Below are 24,728 nucleotides of genomic sequence, written 5' to 3'. Positions count from 1 at the left end.
TTTTGGTTGTACTCCACCATACATGCTGGTTTTTTTACAAATTCCCCCGTTTTTTCTTCTCTGGATCTTTTTTAGTCAACTGGGTCATTTCATCCCTGTGGAAAGTTGTCAACATGTTAACGTCTCTTCCATCTGACAGCTTAAATATTTTCACTAGACATGGATTTTGTTTGACCCTTGTCCAATCTTCCTGATAGATCCGGCATTTGCTTTCTGGTACTCCTAACTGCACCACATGTGTTTGTTTTTTTTTTAAATAAATAGGTGGAAAGTGCTGGTGAGGTATACCAATTGTCAGTATAGAAGGAATGACCTTTGTTCAAATAAGATTCCATTAATGTTGTTACAACCGACCCTGATATGCCAAGATCTTGATACAACTCAATTTCGGTTTTTGAGCCTATATATATGATAAAATTTAGGACTTAGCCTGTCTCACAATCACACAGGAGGAACAGTTTTATGCCAAAACGATGTCGTTTTGTTCGTATGAACTGCTTGAGTAACAGACGGCCTTTAAAAAGCATTAAACTCTCATCAATCACCAAGTTCTGGAATGGAACAAATTTCTGGGCAAACGTAGTTTTAATTTTGTCAAAAATCCCTCGAACTTTGTGGAATGAGTCACCTTTAATTTGTTCGCCATTGTCTGCAAAATGAAGCATGCGTAATATTATTTGAAAGCGGTTTCTGGACATCACTTTTCCAAATATCGAAGTGTATAGTAAGTAGTTCATCGTTGGACCAATTCTCTACTAATTTGTTTTTTCTATGGCGAGCAGCAAGAAAAAGTACAGCAATAAAAGTGAGGAAATCTTCTTTAGTAAGCGGTGTCCAAGTTATTTTTTTATTTATTTCTTTTTGTTCTAAGGCATATTTATTTGTTTGAGTGATTATCATATCTATCACTTGATCATTCAAAAATAAAAGAAAATAATCTAATTCTGTCAAAATATTTGTCGTATTTTCCACACAAGCACCAGAATTTGAAGCGTCAAAGTCATGGTTTAAAGGAATAAATTTGCGGTTAGACCATTTTATAGAAAAATCTTCATGTAAAGCGTTCTTTACCTCTCGCATTTCTCTATTTTCCTATAAATTATTGCCCTGTTCCTCAATTATTTCATTGTCACTTTCACTAAGTCTTTCGGGGTATATCAATTTATCAATTTCCTCATCACTACTTGCCTCACTATCCGTTAGTACATTCTCACTTCCACTGTCAGCGTACGGATCCTCAACAGAATCCAGACACCCTAGAATATTATTTATTTCATCCTTTGCAAGGCCGCAAAAAAGATTATTTTCTTTTTCGCGATGTATTCGGCTCACTCGACGCCATTTTATATCCACTGACTACCGTACCTACTACGAGCAATACTGGAACAGACTAAAAATCAAATTACCTTACCAGATGAATGACAAACAATGCGATAGGAGATTTTCGGGTATTTTTGTTAATTTTCGCTAATGCCGAATATATGCGACACTGGTTCTAGTGCCACTTGTATTTGAACGAAATAATACGACAATGGGTTTAGAAGTACCTCAAGGCTGACGTATGAATGTGGCGGTGGGTCTACAAATACTCTTAAATTAATTAGGTGTCGCATATATGAGGCAGTGGGAATTCCCAACATTTGGCCGGTGAACGTATATATACGGCGGTGGGAAGAAAAGCCCACCTAGGTCTTGTCGTATATATACGGCTCTGGTAAAGAAAGGGTTAAGACACTTTCAAAAACATACCAACAGTTCAATTGAAAATAGAAGTTTTGCTTTTAATAGATAACCTTCAATCTCATGTAAGCATACCATGCTTGGACTTTTGCAAAGAAAACGGTATTGTTGTCCTCTCATTTCCCCCACACTGTTCACATAAATTACAACCTTTGAATCGATCGATTTATGGTCCATTTAAAAAAGCTGTAAATTCAACTTACGATTCTTGGATGAGAAACAACCTAGGCAAAACGATGACAATTTATGACATCCCCAGCATTGTTAAACAGAGTCTCTCTATTTTTTATAAAAGGTAAAAAACACGAAATCTACAGCATCACAAATACATTTAATAAAATAACGAAGGTTACATATTTCGCTCGACTAGAGCATCATCAGACCTAAACAATAATTAAAATTATGTAACCCGAAAAAAGGAGAATTCAACAAAAACTTACCATAACATACACAAATATTTAAGTAAACAAAGATTACAATAAAGTGGCACTATCACGTACAAAGAACTCAACTAAACAATCAAATCCTTTATACATTTTAGAAATCTAACCATCATTTAAGAGTCTAAAACTACTTGACGTTATTAAAAACTAGGTGGCCATCAAAATCAAACCTTTCATTAACACAGGACAGATCTGGGCTTTTAAAAGCTTTACTAATCGCCATTGTCTTCAACAAGTCTAGTTTTTTACTTTTGTTGCATTGATGCAGTATTTTTAAATTTTGGCTGTCAGGAAAATCATGTTTGGAGTCGAAAAGGTGATTAGCAAAAGCTGATCTGGTCACTGTGATTTCGGTATTTTTAAATTTATTGTATTGGGCCTTGTGTTCACTAATCCTAGTAGAAATCTTCCTACCAGACTGGCCGACGTACACTGCAGGGCACTTTTTACACCTAATCTCATAAACTCCTAGAGAAGATAGCGGGGGTAGTTTATCTTTAGTTTTAATTAGATGTCTTTTTAAGGTATTATTGTTTTTAAAAGCTGGGGTTATGCCAAAGGGAGAAAAAAAGCGGGATAATTGTGACGAAATTGGTCCAAAATAAGTAAACGACCTAAAAGTTTTGATATTGTTTGTTGTCTGATAAAATTAAATGATAATTTATACTTGTTCACATACTGAAAATACATTTTATATATAGGTTTAAGAGGGAAAAAGTTACTGAGTGCTAGTTGTTTAATGGTAAGGAATTCTTTTTTAAAAGCTTCACGAGAAAGTGGGATGTTAAAAAGTCTGTAAAATAAAGAATGGAAAGCAGCAAATTTATGTGAGGACGGTGATGTTGAATTATATTGTATAATATTATCTGTTGTTGCTTGTTTACGAAATATTTCAAAGGATATCTTATTTCTTTCCCTCTTAAGTAATAAATCTAAGAATGGTAAGGTGTTGTTCTGTTCCCGTTCGATTGTGAACTCAATTTTAGAGTGAAGAGAGTTGACATAATTATGGAAATTTGTAAGCTCTACCTCACTTCCATTCCAAATCAAACATATATCATCCACATACCGTTTATAAAAGATGATGTTATTTTTAAAATTACTGCTCATTATTTTTGTTTCTAAGTTGCTAAGAAATACTTCACTAAGAAATGGCGATAAACAAGAGCCCATTGCCCAGTCCTTCTTTTTGTTTGAAAAAACGGTTGTTAAATTGGAAAAAACACAGTAGAAAGAAGCAAAAGTAGATTTTCCACCAAAAGTGAATCAAGTTTCCCCCTGAGAAGATCTTTGACTAAGACCAGACAATCAGCGGGTGGAATGCTTGGAAATAAGTTTTTCACGTCTAGCGATATAAGCTGGGCTGTATCTAGAACGTGAACATTCTGAATGCTTTTGGCAAAATTCACTGAATTTGTTACAGAATATGGCGCTTTGAAGTTTGAGACATTTCTAAGAACGTTGTTAAGCCAAGATGATAACTGGTAACAAGGGGAGTCAACAAAGGAAACCACAGGTCTAATTGGCATGCTAGTTTTATGGACTTTTGGCAACCCATATAATAGAGGTGTTTTAGGGTTCATGGGATATAGTTTTTGTTTTGTGGAATTAAAATATTCTAAGGTTACCAAGGTCATGTCTAAGACTTTTTTTAATTTATTAAAGAATGGACCTGTCGGATCTCTGTCGACCTTTTCAAAGTCTTCTGTGTTTAGAAAATCCATTACTTTATTTATGTAATCGTCTCTTTTTAAGGCAAGTAAGCATGATCCCTTATCGGCTTTTGTGAAAACTATATCGTTGTCCCTCATTTTCTTTATTATAGATCTTAATATTTTGTTGTTGTTTTGATTTATTCTCTGTTTATTGTTAAGGAAACAATTTTGATTTAAAAAGGAAATTATTCTTGCTCTTAAAATGTTCTTATTTGATATATCCGTTGACTGTAGAGCATTTTCAGCCTCTACAGCCAATGTTTCCCTAACACATCGGTCGGTTCTGGTAGGAAGATTAAATTTTAAATTGTTGTTAAGAAATTTTAATTCGACTTCAGAAAAAGAAACATCACTAAGGTTCATAAATCTATCGTGAAAAACATGACTAAAATTTCATTTGCGATATTCGTGGAAATGATTGAGTCTAAGTGAAGTTATATATTTGTTTTTAAGGTTACTAAGTTTCTTGTGTAATCTATTAAAAGTAGTAGAGCCGAAAGTTGTTACTTCACCTCTGAATCTCCCCTTGTTACCAGTTAGCATCTTGGCTTAACAACGTTCTTAGAAATGTCTCAAACTTCAAAGCGCCATATTCTGTAACAAATTCAGTGAATTTTGCCAAAAGCATTCAGAATGTTCACGTTCCAGATACAGCCCAGCTTATATCGCTAGACGTGAAAAACTTATTTCCAAGCATTCCACCCGCTGATTGTCTGGTCTTAGTCAAAGATCTTCTCAGGGGGAAACTTGATTCACTTTTGGTGGAAAATCTACTTTTGCTTCTTTCTACTGTGTTAGATCAAAATTTTTTCCAATTTAACATCCGTTTTTTCAAACAAAAAGAAGGACTAGCAATGGGCTCTTGTTTATCGCCATTTCTTAGTGAAGTATTTCTTAGCAACTTAGAAACAAAAATAATGAGCAGTAATTTTAAAAATAACATCATCTTTTATAAACGGTATGTGGATGATATATGTTTGATTTGGAATGGAAGTGAGGTAGAGCTTACAAATTTCCATGATTATGTCAACTCTCTTCACCCTAAAATTGAGTTCACAATCGAACGGGAACAGAACAACACCTTACCATTCTTAGATTTATTACTTAAGAGGGAAAGAAATAAGATATCCTTTGAAATATTTCATAAACAAGCAACAACAGATAATATTATACAATATAATTCAACATCACCGTCCTCACATAAATTTGCTGCTTTCCATTCTTTATTTTACAGACTTTTTAACATCCCACTTTCTCGTGATTAGGTGTAAAGAGTGCCCTGCAGTGTACGTCGGCCAGTCTGGTAGGAAGATTTCTACTAGGATTAGTGAACACAAGGCCCAATACAATAAATTTAAAAATACCGAAATCACAGTGACCAGATCAGCTTTTGCTAATCACCTTCTTGACTCCAAACATGATTTTCCTGACAGCCAAAATATAAAAATACTGCATCAATGCAACAAAAGTAAAAAACTAGACTTGTTGGAGACAATGGAGATTAGTAAAGCTTTTAAAAGCCCAGATCTGTCCTGTGGTAATGAAAGGTTTGATTTTGATGGCCACCTAGTTTTTGATAACCTCAAGTAGTTTTAGACTCTTAAATGATGGTTAGATTTCTAAAATGTATAAAGGATTTGATTGTTTAGTTGAGTTCTTTGTACATAGATAGTGCCACTTTATTGTAATCTTTGTTTACTTAAATATTAGGTGTTTTGTGTATATTATGGTAAGTTTTTGTTGAATTCTCCTTTTTTCGGGTTACATAATTTTAATTATTGTTTAGGTCTGATGATGCTCTAGTCGAGCGAAACATGTAACCTTCGTTATTTTATTAAATGTATTTGTGATGCTGTAGATTTCGTGTTTTTTACCTTTTATAAAAATGTATGACCAGCATCTTTGGGATAATGGATGAGTTTTTCGAGAGTCTCTCTATGGTTTTAACACAATCTTATATTGTTGCTGGATTCCAGTGCACTGGTATATGGCCGTTTAATCGAGATATTTTTACGACTTTAGATTTTGCTCCATCATATGTAACTGACAGACCTGCTCCCGAAAATTTGCAGTTAAATATCCCCCAAGAAGTCCAGGCAGTAGGTTCAAGAGAGAATAAAGATTTAAGCAGCACTGATTCTTTTCCAAAATTAGTAAATTCTAACTCTCCAAGAGCGTCAACGAGCGGAACTGTTTCGTTAGAGCCACCAAGCACCCCGCCTTCAGTTGCATCTACAAGTGTCCAGTCAGCGTCTAACCTCTCTTTGGATGTGTTTTCACCTAAGATAATAAGGCCGTTACCGAAAGCTCTTCCTCGGAAAACTACAGGGAAACGCAAAAGTAGAAAATCCACCATTTATACAAACACACCAGAAAAAGATGCTATTCAACAAGAATATGAAGCAAAAAAAAAAGAAGAAAGTAAAAAAAAAATTGGCGATCTAAAAAAATACATCAAAAACACTAGTGTCCAAAAAAACCCGTCAACAGAATAGTCAGGACAATAGCAGCAGTGACAATGAAGACTGTTTTTGTCTAGTATGTTTGGAAACGTATAGAAATAGGCGTTCAGGGGAAAAATGGGTGCAATGCATTGGCATTGGAGGTTAAAACGCAGGATCCTCCGATGCCGCGGAAGGTATGGCACTATAAATTAGCAGAGTGGAACCGTCTTCTGGAATTTTATCGCTCATTCCCTTGGAAAGAAGTCTGCTTTAGAACCAATAACATCTCAAAATGTGCAAACCAAATTACAGAGACGATCTTGGTAGGAATGGAAGCTTATATCCCTTTTCCTACTAAATGCGGATCAAACAACAAGCAATGGTTTAACCTGAATTGCAAAAAGGCAGTAAACACTAAAAAGGCAGCATATCGCATATGGTGTCAACATCCTTCCATCGAAAATCGGAGGAACTTTTTAGCCTCCAGAAATAGCTGCAAGCGAATAATTGATGAATGCAAAGAGAGTCACAACAATAGGATCAAAAACAAACTGCTAAACTGCCTAAATGGAACAAGATCTTTCTGGTCGGTATCGAAAGCCGTTAGTCAAGGATTTGCTAAGTCGGCCTTGCCACCCCTAACAGCAGATGATGGTTCTATCGCGGTAACAGCAAGGGAAAAAGCCAACTTACTGGGTAAACTCTTCGCGTCTAATTCTACTCTGCACTCGCAAGGCAAAACACCCCCATATTTGCCAAGGGTGAATTCATCGATGGGAGAAATTTTGTTTCCCCAACGAATTATAAATAAAATTCTTAAAAGCGTAGACATCAACAAAGCTTCTGGACCCGATGGCATTCTAGCCCTAATACTAAAACGTTTTGCAGACGAATTGACTCCTCCTTTATGTAGACTGTTCACGGCATCGTATAAACAGGGCCAATTTCCAACAAGCTGGAAAACTGCTCGAGTGCAAGCTGTACCCAAAAAGGGAAAGAAGACGATGCGCTCCGATTACCGCCCGATTGCACTAGTTTCAGTAATATCGAATATTATGGAGAAAGCAGTCAACCAACTACTGTTAAGATATCTGGAATCATCTGGACTAATCAGCGATCATCAATACGGCTTCCGAAAGCTTAGATCCACCGGCGATCTTCTGGCCTACGTCACACACTTGTGGACGGAGGCCATGGAGAAGCACGGCGAGTCCCGCTCAGTCTCTCTTGACATTTCCAAGGCATTTGACAGAGTGTGGCATGAGGGACTACTAACCAAGCTCTCCTCAATCGGCATACAAAACTCATTATTGAATTGGATTAAAAGTTTTCTTGAACAACGAACAATCCAAGTAGCCGTCGATGGATACCTCTCTGACAAAGTTAACATTAACGCTGGAGTCCCTCAAGGATGCATTCTATCTCCCACCCTTTTCTTGGTATATATCAACGATTTGCTAGGAACCACTGTCAATCCAATCTATAGCTTTGCGGACGATAGCACACTATTTCCACATTTAAGTCCGCCAAACCAACGACAGCCGGAAGTTCTCAGAATCTTAGGCAGCAACAAGTAGCTTCAACCAACGACTTCAAACAACCAACCATATTAGAGCAATCTTGGAGTGGGGCGATAACAATTTGGTCAACTTTAACGCTAAAAAAACGCAGACTGCAGTATTTACGATAAAGACTAACTTTGGTGGCCCGGAGCTGGTTATGGCAGGGAAAACATTGCCAATGAAATCATCTTTACATCTTCTAGGAGTCGAGGTCACCAACAGTGTGTCCTGGCATGACCACGTTGCCGAGGTCGACAGGGCGGCTTCCAAAAAACTCGGAGTGCTTTTCAAAACGAAAAAACTGTATACACCAGAACAGCTGCTGACTCTTTATAAGGCTCAAATACGCCCTTCCCTCGAGTATTGCTCGCATGTCTGGAGCTCTGCTTCCAAGCATAGTTTAAACCTGCTGGATTCTATACAGAAGAGAGCTATTCGTCTTATTAACAAACCAGAACTGACAAAGAGTCTGGATAGTCTGGAGCTCAGAAGAAAGGTGGCTGATCTCTGTTTATTCTACCGTTATTATCACGGTAAGTTCTCCTCTGAGCTGGCAGTCCTGATTCCACCCAGGGCTGTTCCGGCAAGAAGGACGCTTCTAGCAGTTGCGGCTCATCAACATCGAGTCCACCTGCCTACCCCAAGGACGTCGCTGTATCGGGACTCATTCATCTGGAGAACATCTTCTTTGTGGAACGGGCTTCCACCTCACATATTTCCCGACGCATACAACCTACAGCAATTCAAGATAAATGCCTACAAATATCTTCTTGCAAGCACCACTCCAAGAGTGACATAGGACTTTCCTCTTGGGCTTGTGTTTACCATAAAAAAAATGCATTGATTGCCACCAATGCTCACATGTGTTTTTTTCTTCGTATTTCTAAATTGAATGTTATTTCAGTATTAAAAAAAATAAATATTTTGTTTATTCTTAATGGTGTTTTAACTGTCCCCGTCTCCGGGACAATTGAAACAATATACAAGGCTATATGTTTCCTTTAATATCTTACAGGCATTTAGTAATTATAATAAGTAAAATAACCTGATTTAAAATATACAAGGAATTAAAAAATTGTAAAAAATTTTTTAGCTGTAAATATGTTTTTCTCTAAAAGAAAAAAAAATATTTGGAAATTGTTTCAATTGTCCCCGGTCTCCCCTAGATCCAACGAAACACACTCAATATCAAAATATATATTAAAACAGCCAAGTGGCCTACTAAAGCCAATCAGCTTTCATAAGGTCAACTCCAGGCTTGTAAAAGACTATTTGACTGGCATAAAGACAATAGCAATGACCAGTAAAGTAACTATATTATGGCCGGCCTTGAAGGTTACCATGGAAATAAAGAAGCCTAAAAACTTAACCAAAAAAGGCACATGCAGGATCATCCAAAAGTAGTGCGTGAAAACGGGCCTCTCTGTCAATACTGATAAAGCAGCGTTCATACTCTTCACAAAAAGGAGAATTCCCATAGAACCAAAAACCTGTGCAAATCAAGCAGGAGTTCAAGTACTTAGGCGTTAGTAGCTTTGGATTGACTGGCCACCAAGTTGACCCGATCTTACACTACTCGACTTTTTGCTATGAGGAAGCCTTAGAAGAGAGGTATTTAAAAGCTAACCGGCAAATCTAGATAATTTAAAACAACACATCTTTCAAGAAATACGTTAAGAACTCGTAATGCCCAAATTGGCTCGAAATGTATAGCAGGAATTTGTTGATCGATTAGGCTGTTTCGAACATTTGCTGAAATAAAATAAATTATTTTTAGGTTTACGAAGCTTTGTTTTCGTTATAAAATAAAAACGTTTTAAAAATGATTTTATTTTTTCCTTTCTTTATGACCTTTTTTCAATTTTCAAATATTGAATGAGAATAACTCTAAGACGCTTGGACTTAGATATAGCAAGGAGCAATCCAAATATGCAATAAAAAATTGCATAGCAAAGGTTACTTGAGACAAACTGCATAAAATTTTTTTTCGCAAAATATGCCTCGAAATAAATTAAATCGACGAGTCTGAGCAATTTAATTTTTTTTTACGAGATATTGAATTTATTCCTTACTTTACGACCACAATGTATATACGGGCTCGATAGATGGTGGATGGCAATAAACAAAGCTTCAAATGGTCTAAAACTAGCGATACTGCAAAGGGTGACCAGTATCGGCATTAAAGAGGTATAGGTAATAGGGCCGATAAAAAAAGTCAAAATTTAACTTTGATGCCATAATTGTTTTCTGCATAAAAATTGGTTTAAAAATGTTTTTCCAAGTTAACAAAAATACAAAGGCTTATTATAGTGCTGAAATGTTAGTGAGTTAAATTTTTTTTTGTTATAACCTACTTTTTTATTTTATTTCAAACGCTTAATTCATATTTAAGGTTACCTAATGCAGTGAATTTAAATTTATTTCAAAATATTATCAAGCAGGACACTTGAGGGATACTAAAGAAAATAAACTAGGTCGCGTAAATATTTATCTTTATATGTCAATAATATGAATCAAGTAAATATGAAGTGCTTAATTTCCATTCAATACTACCAAATTTCCATTATCTTATCAATATAAAAAAAAATTAATTGTATAAAAGAAAATAAAAATCGCCACTTTGTATCAGTTTACAAAGTATCTTCTACTTTAGGTCCCAAGATGTATTCCCGAATTTTAGTAATTTGTGCTTTATTAGGTAAAAATATTAGAAGTTATTTAAAAGTTCCTTTTATTTTGCAAATAATTTTTTATTACATTCAATTTTATTTAATATGCATTAAATGGACATTATTTATTGTTTTCTAAAGCATTCTTTTTGCCTTTTTATATAACCAATCAATATTACTTATTTGAAGTTAAATATAACTAAACATTTTTGAAATGGTTGATTTTCACATTTATATTTTTTACATTTCACATTTATCTAGCTCTTTCCTTTACCGCTTCGGAGGCAAAAGTCTATGGACAATGCGAATTAGCCAATACCCTTAGAAGCAAAGGTGTTCCAGAAGATCAGGTCGCTACCTGGGTGTGTATTGCACATGCCGAATCCAACTTCAACACCCAAGCTATTAACAGCAACACTTGGGACTATGGTATCTTCCAGATCAGCTCTATTTATTGGTGCCAATCCGGAGATTCTGCCGGTATGTTATGACATAAATTTGATTTTTTTTACAATTATTTTTTAAATGTTTTCACTATTTATCTTTAGCCATATTCAGCGTTTACATCAAACATTAAATGCATTAATTTTTATCAGGAAATGGTTGTGGAATCAGCTGCAACAGCTTATTAGGCGACGACATTACCGAAGATATTGCCTGTGTCCGTTACATTTACGCGATGACTGAATCTTACGGACAAATTCCCGGATTTAAGGCCTGGACCACATATGCTGGCAACTGTGCCGGAGATAACAGTGGCTGGATCTCTGGTTGTTAAACACGTATTATTAAAAAGATAATAAAATAATTTAAGTTCGTCTTAAGTATTTTTTTGTAATGTAATGATATGATCCTTCGTAAAATACTATATTCTTTATCTCTAAAATGTGATTAATTCATTAAACCATTAATGAGCTAAAAATGTAAACCAGTATATCTCATACATATTCCATCGATGTAGTTAGTAAGTCTAGGGGGCCAGTGAATGGACAGTAATTTATTTTTAGTTGCTGATGAGTTTTCTAGTAGCTATAGAACTTTAGTAGATTTTTATTAATAACCCAAGAAATTAAATCAGCATATTTTATACATGTGGCCCAAATTGGGTGTACCTACATGTATGGGTATCTTGGAAACAAAAAGAGATAGAAAATTGGTTAAATGGGGAAAGTTGTAGGGCATTTAGTTACCAATTAAGTGCCGCTTTCAGAACGATTTTATCTTTTTCCGATTTTGAAATATTTGGAAAAAATTAAAAAGTTACATTTTTGACAAAGGGCTGTATTTTTTTATTTCAACGTATTTTTAAAATCTGTAAAAACATTATTAGGACAACTTTTTAAGGACAACGCATACCTGAATTCAGTTTTTGTTTTCGATGTTTCGGTTCTGAGATTCCATCCTCAACTTCTTTTTTTCTTAAGGCGGCCATTTTGTTTTTTTGCTAAATTAAAAAGATCTTTTTTTTCCCGTTAAAATGATGTATAACACTTTATGAAAATATTTTATGTTTACGTTAAAAAATTAAATAGTTTATTTTTCCCTGAGTTGGCCATGGTTTTTATTGGCATTTTGTCGTACACACAATTATTATTAACTTACTAACTTGCTAACTTATACTTTTACGTAATTTCTAAATAAAATAATTAATTACTAGTAACAATAATATTAAATGAAACTATTCAAAATGACGGCCATTTTTGTTAAAACATTTTTCACATTTCTTTAAAACACTTCTAGTTACCTTGCGCAGGGAGTTTTTATTTATATTATTTAAGACAGTCTGAACCCTGTCTTCTAGTTGTTTGAGAGTGGCAGGAGGTTCAAACTCGTAAATTTCATTTGTAACATATCCCCAAAGATAAAAATTTACAGCACCGCGGTTTGCGATAAGTTTATTGTTAAATGCGTTAACAAGTTTTGAGCGTCCCGAGTATTATGTGCGGGACGCATATTCCTAAATAACCGTCAATCCGTCCATTTGGGTACGGCCGAAGCGAGACTGCTAAATAACAGACTATTCGTCCGGACCTGCATCTCATACGTCGTTTATACAGACAACGTATAGGAATAAAATGCGTTTTAATTTTTACTGTAGGTTTAAGTTTATTTAAGGTTTATTAGTAGTTTTTTAAACAAATAATGTAATCACTAGAATACATTCTTATTATACATTATATAGTTATTGTTAGGTATATTAAAACATACAAACACGGGCAAAATGTAAAATTAAACAATTTCTTTTGATTGGTACCTCGCAAGCCTATATTTTGTATTACGCATTTTCCCAGTGAGTGAAGAGTTTTTCTGACGTCAGTCTTATCACATGCTGATAGTCTTCCGATGTTTTTTTTCCAGAAAGATTTGATTTTCTGCGGCTTATAGCAGTAGGTTGAACACTAATTTTACCACCCTTTCTTACTGTTTTGTGTCGTTGTGTTCGAGCTGAATGTCCCCTGTATTTAAATGATGTATGTAGTCCACTTAACAGAGCTGGAATAGTTGATCCATAATTGTCCAAATTTTCCAAATAAGCTGTAACTGCTGGTACAAAATTTTCGGGATCATTTTCTAAATGGTAAAAAATTTTTTGATGTATGCGCATTCCACTTTGTCCTTAAATCTTGTATTCTTGAGTATTCCTGATTGGGATATCAGACATTGGTGATTTCATTAGAAACATTGGTGTCTACTACGCCTAAATTGGTATTTAATTCTGATGTGCCATTATTTATCATAGTCAACTCATAGTTATTATTTATTTTTTCATTCAATTCATCTCTTAGTAAAGGCAAGAAAGTATTCTTATTAGGTAAAGCTCCTGTAGCTAATTGAAAAAGACGGGCCTTTATTTTGAGGGGATATAACATTAATTGCTGAAAGTATATTGAATTTAGATATCACAGCAGCCTGATGTTTGCAGTGCTTCCCATTAAATCCAATAGCACACGTACAAGTGTTAATTGTCATATCCACATTATAGAATACTTCAGATGTAAAACTTTGAACCTTGTATTGTTGGTTTCCAAGATCTTCAATTACTGGGATAATAGTTAACTGTTTAGGCAAATATCTGTCTTGAACAATTTTGTTCACTATGTTCAAAAGTATATCCAAAATTCTCTGCGTGTAAAAACTCTCGAAACTTGTACACACAAAATCTGCTAATTGCGGTAAGTTAAACGCCTTCGTTTTCTCTAGAGGAATATCCTTAAACAAACGAAACATTACTTCCGCATAGTTGTTAAAATGTGATTCTCTTATTGGCAAGTTTCGTCTATATAAATACACACCACTCATCAAGGCGTAAATACATTCTCTCAACATAATTCCTAAATTTTAAAATTTTCAATTCTCTTAAAAAGATTGTTTGGCAGCATTGAGGCTCGCTTGTGTATTTGCGTATACGATATTTTGAAAAAACTGATAATATTGTTGGTTATAAGGTTTTAAAATCCAATTTTTTGACGTATTTAGCCAACGCCAACAAGCTTTCAGCACATGAAATACGTATAACAATAATTTTGAAGTAGGAAAATATTCTTGCAGAATTTTTCTTTCATTCAGATCATCATCGGTCATTATTACTAATGGCTCCAATTTAACAGTAATAATACTAATTATTGCTTCCACAGCTGCCCCAAAAATATTTGATTTTTGAGTGTTGCTAATAATAGTTGGACAAATAACATCGAAACTATCAATCCTACGATAAAATGAGCTATTACCTTTTTTGTTCAGTATCAAATTCTCCACAAAAAAAGTCTTATGCATTTTTTCGTAGAGGTAATTTTTTTATAGAAATTTTACTTTCAATGTTGGACATTGAAAATATTGTAAAATATTGTACTTCATTTTTTCACTTCTTCACTTTTTTCCACGTCACCATAGAGGTAAAGTACCAGAAGCGTTTTTTTTCATGTGGTCTCCCCAATAGGCCTAATCCACGAAGCTACAACGAAAATATCAAGTAAATAGGATTTTTTATTCATCAGTGTGAATTGATGCGGCATCTTCCAAGTCTTCGCCAACTTCAAGTGTTGAGCACAAAAAATTCATTGGATCTAAATGTTCATCAAATTCAATGTTTTTGGACTCTTCATTGTCCGATTTTATGTTTAAACAGGATTGTCCATGGCAGTAGCCGCAAATCGGAGAGCAGTGTAGTCCAAGTTTCCTATATCCGCAATTAGTTCCACAACCTGTCGTACAATTACAAAGGATTGTGTTACATCAGGAGCAGGTGGCAATAATGTTTGTATTGGCTGTAAATATTTATCAACCACGGTCCATCCCCAATCCAATGGATTCAAATTCTTACCAAGCCATTTCTGAACTTAATAATAAACACGACATAAATGTGATTGAGCTGCACTCGATGTCGGTGGTAGCATTGAAAGTTTAACAGCTTTATCGTATCTTATTATATGAATGGTATTATGACCATCGATTGTATAAACATTAATATCAGCATTATCAGCAGCGAATTGTATAAATGTTCCAGTTTCAGGTGGTAATATGAACGGTTGAGGATGGTGAATAGCAGCAACTTCATAGAGAAGTGTATCTTTATATGATGATGATAATCCCAAGCCTAATAATATGTCCAGAATATGCCTAGACCCGAATCTTCTATGTAGAAAAACTAATAAGCCAATTTGTAAACGCGATATGAAGGATCGTGGTCGCACTGCTAATATAATGCAATGACTCAAAGCAGTACACTTTAATTTCAGTGGTTCCAGCTTTTTTTTTTATCTTTAATAAAAATTTGTTCCAATAAATATTGCAAACTTTCAGGAATATCTTCATTAATATTGTCGAATGATTTGTAGGAGGATAGTAATCGCTATTAATAGGTGTAGATTGAATATCTTCGCAAATGATTGCTGCAGCGGCCTTTAAAGTTCTGAAACGTTCTTCTTTTTCATCGTATTTTCGATTTTCATACCAGGTTTTGTTCAAGATATCATGACGAACATCGGAGAAGCAAATCATAGTCGAACTTCGACTCTTCGTGGTAATGGCGATTTTTTTACTGTACTTTTCAACGAGTTTTGATTTCACGGCAACATCGTCAGGAACAAAATCTGTACATACCTTTTTCAATTCAGATAACGTGAATTGACAGTCATTATTATTTTCGATGTAATGAAAAATTTCTTCCATTGCTGAAGAGATCCTCATATCTTGGGGTCTCCCATGCTTTTGGAATGATAAAGGTCGCGCGAAAGAGACGTAGCACTCACTATGATATTTCGCATTTGCTGCTACTAAATCTTCTACATAAATAATACGATTTTCAACTAGCCTACCAAGAGAATCATTACGCTTTTGAGCTGTAGCAAACACTGTTGATTTAAATGTCAATGTGGAGACCTGCTTGATTTTTCGCCGACGACTCATAGGAACTCGTCTTTCATGTTCTTCAGAGACAGCTTCTACAGTACATTTAATGAAATATTTCATAGAGCAGTTCCGCTTAAAATCGTTAAAAAATATAAATTTCCAGTCTGGTTAAATTCTAATATCATAAAGAATATCAAACTAAAGAATTTAATTTGAAAAAAACTCATTATAATGAAAGTCAGTTTAAAATAGTTCGAAGCAATATTAAAGAACAAATTAGGATTGCTTTTTTAGAATTTTCTCGAACAGCTGAAAATCGAATTAATGTAGACTCCTCCGATTTTTGGAACTATGTGCAGAACAAGAAAGGAATTTCGCGTATTCCCGGAGTAATGCTGTTTGAGGATCGTATAATAAAAGATCCACAGTAAATTGTTGATGCATTTGGAACTTTCTTTCAAAGCGTATATATTGAGTCGGACCCATCTAGTATTAATGTTGGTGTTGAATCGAGCCAGACTATTAACAACTCTCTAAATTGCTCTTATAATTTTTCGGAAGATCAAATTGTCACCGCCTCTAATAAACTAAAGAGTAAGTTGACCTCCGGTACCGATGGAGTACTAAGTCTTGTCGTTAAAGATTGTATTCGCGCTTTATCAGGGCCTATTGCCCACATAATTAATCTTATCTTGTCTTCAACAGTATTTCCCGATAAATGGAAGACTGCAAGAATATCCCCGATACTTAAAAAGGGACCGAAGAACAAAATTAAAAATTACAGAGCTATATCGATCTTATGTAATCAAACTTTTTGAAATAGTTCTTTATAATAAAATATATGCCCATGTCAAATTAGACATAGCACCTAATCAATTTGGTTTCATCAAAAATCGCTCCTGTACAGTAAACCTGGCTTGCCTAAATGAGTATCTGTGTCAGCATTTGGATAATAGAGGTCAGGTTGATGTAATGTACCTTGATTTCTGCAAAGCTTTTGACCAAATTGACCACTTTGTACTTCTTCATAAGCTAACATTTTTTGGTTTTTCTACGGATTTAGTTGCTTTGATAAAATCTTACTTACGAGGTCGTAAACAGTTTGTTGAATATGAAGGCTTTAAGTCTCCTATATATGCACATTTGTCCTGCTGGTAGGACCTAAAGTCCTAATATTTAGCGATTTCTTACGTACTCAAATGTGCCTCATACGTCCTGCCGGAAGGCCGCTGTACATTCTATTAATGCCTTCCCTATTTCTGACCATATATTTTTTTGTGAACATTATCACTGTATAAGTTGTTCGATTAATCATACAGCTCGGGTTTATTACGAACAATTTCTATTAATTTCTCGTCCACGTTGTCCATTTTTGGTAAAACCATAGCGCTCAAGTCTTGACACGATAAAATCCAACGCTCAAAATATCCTCGGCAAAAGATTGCGATGCTCTAATGAATGCGCATGAGCTTGGTGTCAGTGGTAATGTGAACATGCCTATTTGATTTCATTATATCAATTTCGAGCGTACCTGGAGCGCCGTATGAGTAGAGCGTGAGTGTCGCCTTGGTGTGAAACATCCTTAACTGGCCAGTAAATGAGCGTAGAAGTTGAGAAAAAACCTACTAGTCACTGCGGCTATATGAGATCTAGTTAAAAAAGCAACATCCATCATTCTTCAGTTACTATTATTTATTCTAAAAATCTCCTAAAAATCTGTTAAAAAATTACATCAAGTTAAAAAGTTGAAAGTCTGTTATTCTCAATAGTTATATAACCTAAATTACAAATCCATTTTTAAGCAACTTAAAGGAAAATCAACTAACCAAAATAATATTCGATTTTAGACAGGATCTCTTTACTTAGATCAGATTAATAAAATTAAATGAAAAGCCATCCCTTCGAGGTACACCAAATGAGTGACAAAGCGAAACAAAGAGGGGAGTGGAGTCATTGGGTACATAAACTGACAGTTGGATATAGTGAAGGTCGCCGCAAATCCAATTATGCCGTGTATTAGTTATTGTTTACATACAAGGGGACTAATTAAGCAGCTCTGCTAAATTTGAGGTCTGCGGGCTATTTCGCTGTCTGCTGTCTATCTGTGTATATGCCGGAAAGTTATACAATTATTGCGGCTTGTATAATAGTTTTGGATTAAAAATATGTTTAAAGATATGGTTTAAGACAAATAATAAAATAGCTGAAGAAGTTTCAGGTAGTAAAAAAGAATCAAAATTTTATATTGTACGAATTACAGGAAATGAAATGGAAAAACTAGAACTTTAAATAGATTATTTTTCAGCATGTTTAAAAAATACGCCGATTAAAACGATTTAGCTCCAAAGTTCTTTGCTAGATGAACTCCTTGAAAAAAGAGTCCTGTGGTATTATGATGGACATACCTGATATGGTGGGTAGGCCCTAGAATTTCACTGTAATAATGAGCAGAGATCTTTATCAAAGGACCTACCAGAAGAATAATTACCAAAGAATAAGTAGACGACTCCTTATAAAGTTTAATTCAGCTGAGGAAAAAGACTAGAAAAGAATAGATGCCATAAAAATTAATGAAAAATATAAAAAAACGAAGGTTAGGCAAAGTTAATCTAGAAAAAAAAGGTAGGAAATAAAGATTTATTATAGTGTGCAACAAAGAACGGAAATAAATGAAAAACAAAATTAAGAGCCGGATATTAATTACGTGTCTTGAGACTAGAAGCTTAGAACATTGAAAGGCTAGAATTAGCATTACCATAGAACTATGGGTAGTTCGTTTTTTTGCAACATCTCTGATGAAATGGCAAAAAAATGTACTTTATAAGATCATAAAAATTTGTCACTTATTTTGACAGGCGCGAAACAATATTATTCCCCATGTTAATAAAATATGAAGCATTTAAAAAAATATATATTATAAAATACTCTATAAAGCAGTCAACATTCAAAGGTAAATGAATGTAGATAACGTATATTAGAGAAAAATATAACAACATCGCAACGCCGCTGGAACGCATGAGTTACTTATTTTATAATATATCATTTTATATACATATATCACCATAACGAAATAGATCTTATAAATTTTTTAAATTAAATTAACTCCAAAGAATCTACTATAAAATTTATTATTTTTAGGCTGATGGTCAGCTTCCTTTTCTTGATAAGTAAATTAAAAAAGACTTATTTATTAACTATCCCAAAGATTTTTTGGAAAATTGCCTTAAAGAGTTTGATAATCCACGTATAAAATTAAATCAACTCATTTTTACGACAAATCTCATTTTACCATTTATTCCAGGTTTTTCTGATAAGATAAAAATAATTGCTAAAAAATTTAACATAAGAACTATTTTTAAGTCACAAAACACATTACTATTAACTTTTTAATAAAAGTGAGTTTATTAAAAATGTTATATATAGAATTCCTTGTACTTGTAATAAATTTTACATAGGTGAAACCTATAACCCATTACCAAAAAGAATTAATGAACATGAATCTTACATAAAAAACAATGACTTTCAAAAATCCAAGATTACACAACATGCATTCGACAATAACCATAGAATAAACTGGAATGCTTCTTCAATTTTAGCAAAGAAACCAATTTTAAAATTACGTAAGCTAAAGGAAAGTGCGTTTATATTGTTAAATGAAGATAAATGCTTAGCTACTTATTCGGTTGATTTTAATAATATATGGATTCCTTTGCTAAAAAGAGAGGTAGAACAGGTAGAACATTCTCAAAATTAATTAATAATTTAAAATATTTGATATTCGCATATTTTCTATCATTAATTTACATCAAGATCACCCCTTTTTAATTTTAAAGAAGTAACCTTTGATTTTTTTGTTATCTTTCAAAGCAGTTTGTCAAACTATTAATAAACCGTGAGATTATATAAAAAAGTATCTAAAGTATTGTCGAGGAGTTTTAGAGGAGGAATTATATAGCGTGAGATTTCAAAGATAACTTATTAAATTAAATAATATTTTGTTTATATTTTTAATTTCATGTAATTTTACTTTAATTACCTTGATAACGGTAGTAGATATAAATACCGAAACGTTGGTTTAAATTAGGCATTTTTTAATAATTTTTAAACTTCTCGTTGTTTTTATCGTTTTTTAATTTTAATATGCATAACAATGTTAGGTCGGATATGAAAAAGAAGAAACGAGCTCAGAAATTAATAGATTAAACCTCAGCTCCTAGGTATATAAAAAAATCTATTATACCTCAAGTAAATTATTGTATTTAAAACTTATTGAACTTAAATTATATTAAGTATATCAAACGGTATCGTTATAGATTGGAGTTCATATTTCTTTTAAATACGTGAATTAGTCTTCTTTTCAATTTTTGAGTGAGATAGTAATTTCTAAATTGATTTTTGCTATAAGTGAAACAAAGTTGTTGTTTACTTAATTCTAGCCTTTCAATGTTCTAAGACTAGAACAATTATTGAATACTTTGTCATGCTATTAGACCGGGTAATAATTAGAAAAAAAAAGTTCAGTCAGAGAAGTATATAGTTACGTAAAGTAGAATAAATATTCAAATACATAACAAGGGCTGATCAGGGAAAACATCATATTCTTGTAATGCCAAATATGACAAGTTATTAAGGAAGAACAGGTAAATATTAATAATTATATTTTTAAGCCAGGAGCCAGGCCCAATGCTGCAGGAACTATAATGCCGATATAAGGAACAGACAATTAGGGTAAAAACACACGAGGCTGTTTGCAAGCGGTTTGCGCCGCGACGGCGGCCGGTGGACCGCCGCTCGACCTAAAACACACGCGACGGCTTTCGCAACTACGAACGGCACGAAAAATTACAAGATCAGTTTGATGTTGCCAAGCTTTGCGTACAGTTCACAGTTTTTTATTTATCGTGAGCAAAATGAACTCCGACAGTGAAGATGATTTTTTATTTTTGTTGGCGGGATCGGCACTGGCATTACGCAAAAAACCAAAAAAAAAATAGAACGAAACGTAAGCTATGGATCCCATAGTTATGGAAAGAAACGAGAAGGGATATTTCAATACCATCTATAAGGAGATTTGTGAAGATCCGGAAAATTTTTTAAATTTCACCAGAATGTCAAAGGAATCATACCAGGAGTTACTTTTATTGATCCAAGAGCCATGTACAAAAGCTAATATCATTATGAGAGATAGCATATCAGTGGAAGAAAAGCTTTTGATAACGAATCAATATAATCGCATATAATATATAATATACATATAATATATAGCATATAATATGTACATACTTTTTTTTCCTCAACAGAAGCAGCTGCGCTTAGAAATTCTGTAGTAACTTCTTCCCATGCCTGTTTTTTTTAAATTCTGTTTCAATAATTATATTCACGCAAATCCCAAATCGCTGGCCTCAATTGAACCTCAGTAATTAATTTTTCTATGTTGAATTCCCTGGTTTCCATAATAAATGAACAATTTTCAACACTGCACAAAAAAAAAACGCACCAAAAAGCCCTACGTGTGGTTTGCAACACAGAAGATAAGTAAATGATGTGCCGCGGTAGTGCCGCTAAAGCAATAAAAACCAAGCGGCGTGCCGGCGGCCCATGGTATCGAGCAGGGTACGCGCGACGGACGCCGCGTTTTATGGGATTAGGCTACGGTTATAGTGCATGCGTGTTCTGACGAACTGGCGTTCGGCCGAAAACGTCAGAATTCTTGGTCAGAACAAAAGTGGTTAGTTTGTTTGCGTATTGTGACGAACTGATTTTAATTTTTACTGGTTTTGTTGCCGTCGCAAAATATCCGTGATGGATGACGTGGACGATTATCTGTTTTTAGAAAGTCCTTTGTTAAAAATGTTGTTAATGAATGAAAGGACTATATGTATAAACGAAATGTTTGCTTCAAGGAATATTAATGGTGAATTTCACACCCTATTTGAAGAACTTTTACGCCAACCAGAAAAATTTTTCGAATACTTTAGAATGTCAATACAAACTTTCAACTATATCCTAGAGGGGATCGAAGAAAGTATAACTAAGCAATCAAACTTTCGAGAATGCATATCAGCTAGAGAAAGATTGGCCCTAACTTTGAGGTAAGTCTGTACTTAGTAATACTTACAAATACTTCCTTAGTTGATTGTCAAAGGAATAAAACTTCTTATTTCTTATCTACAAACCATATTTTTTAAATACAAAATAATACTGTTAATACATTTTGAAAAAGTTTATACGAAATCCTATTACGGTCCAGGGTTATGTGAGGAAAAAAATGTTGCTAAGTCTGTGTAGGTATTAATATTGTCATGCTCTGCGGTTTCTACACTGCTAGGTCCAGAAGGGGTAGTCAGGAGGGAACATGAAGAAGTCGGCCTAGTGTTATGCATTGGCTCTGAAGATTTATTGTAATATGAATAGTGTGAAGATGGATAGGTGTTTCCACAGCTTTTTTGTTGTTGAAAATATTGCTCATCGCAAAATACTTGCTGCAGCTTATTTCTCACGATCATTTTCCTCTCTTCTGGCACATTTTTAAGGTATGGCAACAAGCTCATCAAAAAATGATAATCAGCATCTTCTTGGTCTACTTTCTTGGTAACCGGAGCGTTTTTCTTTTTAAATTCCTCCAACTTTTTCTGTTCAATTTCCAGAAGCTTGGAAAAAGCACTTGACTTTGCAATTTTGGCACGTTTAGTCTGAGGAGTTATGTCGGGATTGTCGGGGGCTACACGCTGTGATTGTGACCGAAAGTTTTTCTCTGTTTTGGAATTACTTGATGCAATTGCGCTCAACTGTGACTCATCATCCAAGTCATCTTCACTGCTATCATCGAATTCTCCAACATCGTTTTCAAGCTCTCCGTCAGCCTCGGGTTCTGGAATACTACTTTGCATAATTCTAGGGGCGAATTGATCTTTCAGAAACAGCATAGCTGTATAATACGGCCATGTCGATTCTTTTCCTCTGCCCCCTTCTTGGCCCGATCGAGTTTCTGTGCATTTTTTAAATTCTTTGCGATAGGTGTCTCTTAGACCACGCCACTTATTTTTGACAGTTTCTACTGAAATAAAAAAAAATTTAATAGAAGATGTTCACTTTAAAATTTTATTATTATCATATTATATTTTTTTTAGGTATCTATCTACGGGGATGTCTTTTAGGGCACTCAGTTTTTCATATAGAATTTCCCATAGTGCAATACGATTAATTGTTTATGAAACATGTCTATCAATATGGAATAGCTTTCGGGAAAAACACATGCCTATGCCTACTACAGAACATTTAAAAGCTATAGCAAAAGACTTTTTCACAAAATGGAATTTTCCTAACTGCGTTGGCTGCATTGACGGAAAACATATCAGAATTAAATGCCCACAAAATTCAGGATCGTTATATTATAATTACAAACAGTATTTTTCAATAGTGTTACAAGGAATATCGGATGCCAGTTATAGATTTGTGACTGTAGATGTGGGAGCTTACGGAAAGCAAAGCGATGGAGGCATATTTTCGCTTTCGAACGTTTATAAACATTTAGAGCAAAATACGTTTAATATCCCAGATAACGACTATATACCATCAACAAAAATTATGGCGCCCTTTGTACTATTAGGTGACGACGCTTATCCGTTGAAGTCGTATTTGTTAAAACCATATTCAAAACAGAATCTTTCCCGTGAAGAACGGATATTCAACTACAGATTGTCTAGAGCTCGGCGCTGTATTGAATGTGCGTTTGGGATATTAGTTAGTAAATGGAGATTTTTAAAAACAGAACTTCAGATGTATCCTGAAAAAGTTGACATTCTAGTGAAAAGTGCAACCTTATTGCATAATGTAATTATCGACATGGAAGGAGTCCCAGTACTGACACAAGAACAACATGGTCTCAATAAAAAGACATCTGTTTCAAGGCGATACAATCGCTACGGGGCAACAGCGGCTCAAGTAAGAGACATTTATAAAAATTACTTTTGGAGCCCAGCAGGGGCGGTGCAGTTTCAGTATAACATTTTTAATTAATAATTAAACCTAAATTCCTAAACTCATTTCTAATTTAATGTAAGTACTATGGAATATATGTAATATTAATGTACCTAATGTAATACTTACGACTTGTATTCATTTCCTGTGCAATCTTTTCCCATTTTTGTCGAGATTGATCTCTATTATGGTAACTTTTGTCCTTCATGTCCCATAAACTTTTGTTTTCAAGAACTAAACTAATTAATTTATCCACGTCCATACTTTTACAATTCAAATTCGCATTTACATTCGTCCGAAAAAACAAAATTATTTGAAAGATCTATTCTTCTGACGAATTCGTGCGGGTTCGGCCGAACAATTCGCTCCTAACGTAACCACTATAGTTTGCTGCTGTTTATTTGTTTGTTCGCGCGTGTTCTGACGAGTTCGTCCGAACGCCAGTTCGTCAGAACACGCATGCACTATAACCGTAGCCTTAGGCGGCGCCGTCTGTTTCAAAGCTCACAAGTCCCATAAACGAGGCGCCGAGCTCGACCACGGCGCGACAACCGTCGCGGCGCAAACCGCTTGCAAACAGCCTCGTGTGTTTTTACCCTACTTAGGTTGTGATTTTCAAATAAAATGAAGAAGGAAATAGGGTCATATTACTTAATAAAAACAGCAAAAATAATTCTAACCCAACCGAGATACATATTGGGTCAAAACTTTTGCATCTATAAGCAAATGTAATGTTTTAAATGACAGAAATAAGACTGAAAATAAATGACGGAAAAAGTTTGTCTTGAATAGGAGTTTATTTAAGCTATCATTACTCTTTGAACCA

The 24,728-nt window shown here is 34.4% G+C and overlaps 4 protein-coding genes across 6 annotated transcripts in view; 2 read left to right on the top strand and 2 right to left on the bottom strand.

Annotated features, from left to right (window-relative positions):
- Nucleotides 1–24,728, bottom strand: part of LOC126737949 (uncharacterized) — a 541,322-nt gene that overhangs the window by 191,655 nt on the left and 324,939 nt on the right. The window lies entirely within an intron of this gene.
- Nucleotides 10,458–11,392, top strand: LOC126738018 (lysozyme C-1-like). The gene is made up of 3 exons (XM_050443184.1): nt 10,458–10,602; nt 10,835–11,053; nt 11,170–11,392. The coding sequence occupies exons 1-3, from the start codon at nt 10,566–10,568 to the stop codon at nt 11,349–11,351; spliced, it is 438 nt and encodes a 145-aa protein (XP_050299141.1). The 5' UTR covers nt 10,458–10,565; the 3' UTR covers nt 11,352–11,392.
- LOC126737993 (uncharacterized) lies at nt 21,573–24,024 on the top strand. Its single transcript, XM_050443150.1, has 2 exons — nt 21,573–22,014; nt 23,053–24,024. Exons 1-2 carry the CDS (start codon nt 21,725–21,727, stop codon nt 23,939–23,941), a joined length of 1,179 nt encoding a protein of 392 aa, XP_050299107.1. The 5' UTR covers nt 21,573–21,724; the 3' UTR covers nt 23,942–24,024.
- LOC126738009 (uncharacterized) lies at nt 22,077–24,381 on the bottom strand. Of its 2 annotated transcripts, none has more exons than XM_050443174.1 (2): nt 24,032–24,381; nt 22,077–22,976 (listed from the first exon to the last, which is right to left on the bottom strand). In XM_050443174.1, exons 1-2 carry the CDS (start codon nt 24,162–24,164, stop codon nt 22,162–22,164), a joined length of 948 nt encoding a protein of 315 aa, XP_050299131.1. In that variant the 5' UTR covers nt 24,165–24,381; the 3' UTR covers nt 22,077–22,161. The 2 variants fall into 2 exon arrangements, with proteins under 2 accessions (XP_050299131.1, XP_050299122.1); XM_050443165.1 differs by having other exon boundaries at nt 22,077–22,979; nt 24,032–24,378.

The sequence above is a fragment of the Anthonomus grandis genome, chromosome 1, assembly GCF_022605725.1.
Source record: "Anthonomus grandis grandis chromosome 1, icAntGran1.3, whole genome shotgun sequence".
NCBI classification, from domain to species: Eukaryota; Metazoa; Arthropoda; class Insecta; order Coleoptera; family Curculionidae; genus Anthonomus; species Anthonomus grandis.
The sequence above is the reverse complement of the archived record's forward strand: the minus strand, read 5'-3'. Positions and strand labels throughout refer to the sequence as shown.

What these genes read in the sequence shown, in the direction of transcription:
- LOC126738009 (XM_050443165.1), bottom strand. Translation starts at nt 24,164, where the DNA reads ATGGACGTGGATAAATTAATTAGTTTAGTTCTTGAAAACAAAAGTTTA. An exon ending in ACAGGAAATGAATACAAGTC is followed by an intron (nt 22,980 to 24,031) that starts GTAAGTATTACA and finishes TTTTTATTTCAG; the next exon opens with TAGAAACTGTCAAAAATAAG.
- LOC126738018 (XM_050443184.1), top strand. Translation starts at nt 10,566, where the DNA reads ATGTATTCCCGAATTTTAGTAATTTGTGCTTTATTAG. An exon ending in AGTAATTTGTGCTTTATTAG is followed by an intron (nt 10,603 to 10,834) that starts GTAAAAATATTA and finishes ACATTTATCTAG; the next exon opens with CTCTTTCCTTTACCGCTTCG. An exon ending in CCAATCCGGAGATTCTGCCG is followed by an intron (nt 11,054 to 11,169) that starts GTATGTTATGAC and finishes AATTTTTATCAG; the next exon opens with GAAATGGTTGTGGAATCAGC.
- LOC126737993 (XM_050443150.1), top strand. Translation starts at nt 21,725, where the DNA reads ATGGATGACGTGGACGATTATCTGTTTTTAGAAAGTCCTTTGTTAAAA. An exon ending in AGATTGGCCCTAACTTTGAG is followed by an intron (nt 22,015 to 23,052) that starts GTAAGTCTGTAC and finishes TATTTTTTTTAG; the next exon opens with GTATCTATCTACGGGGATGT.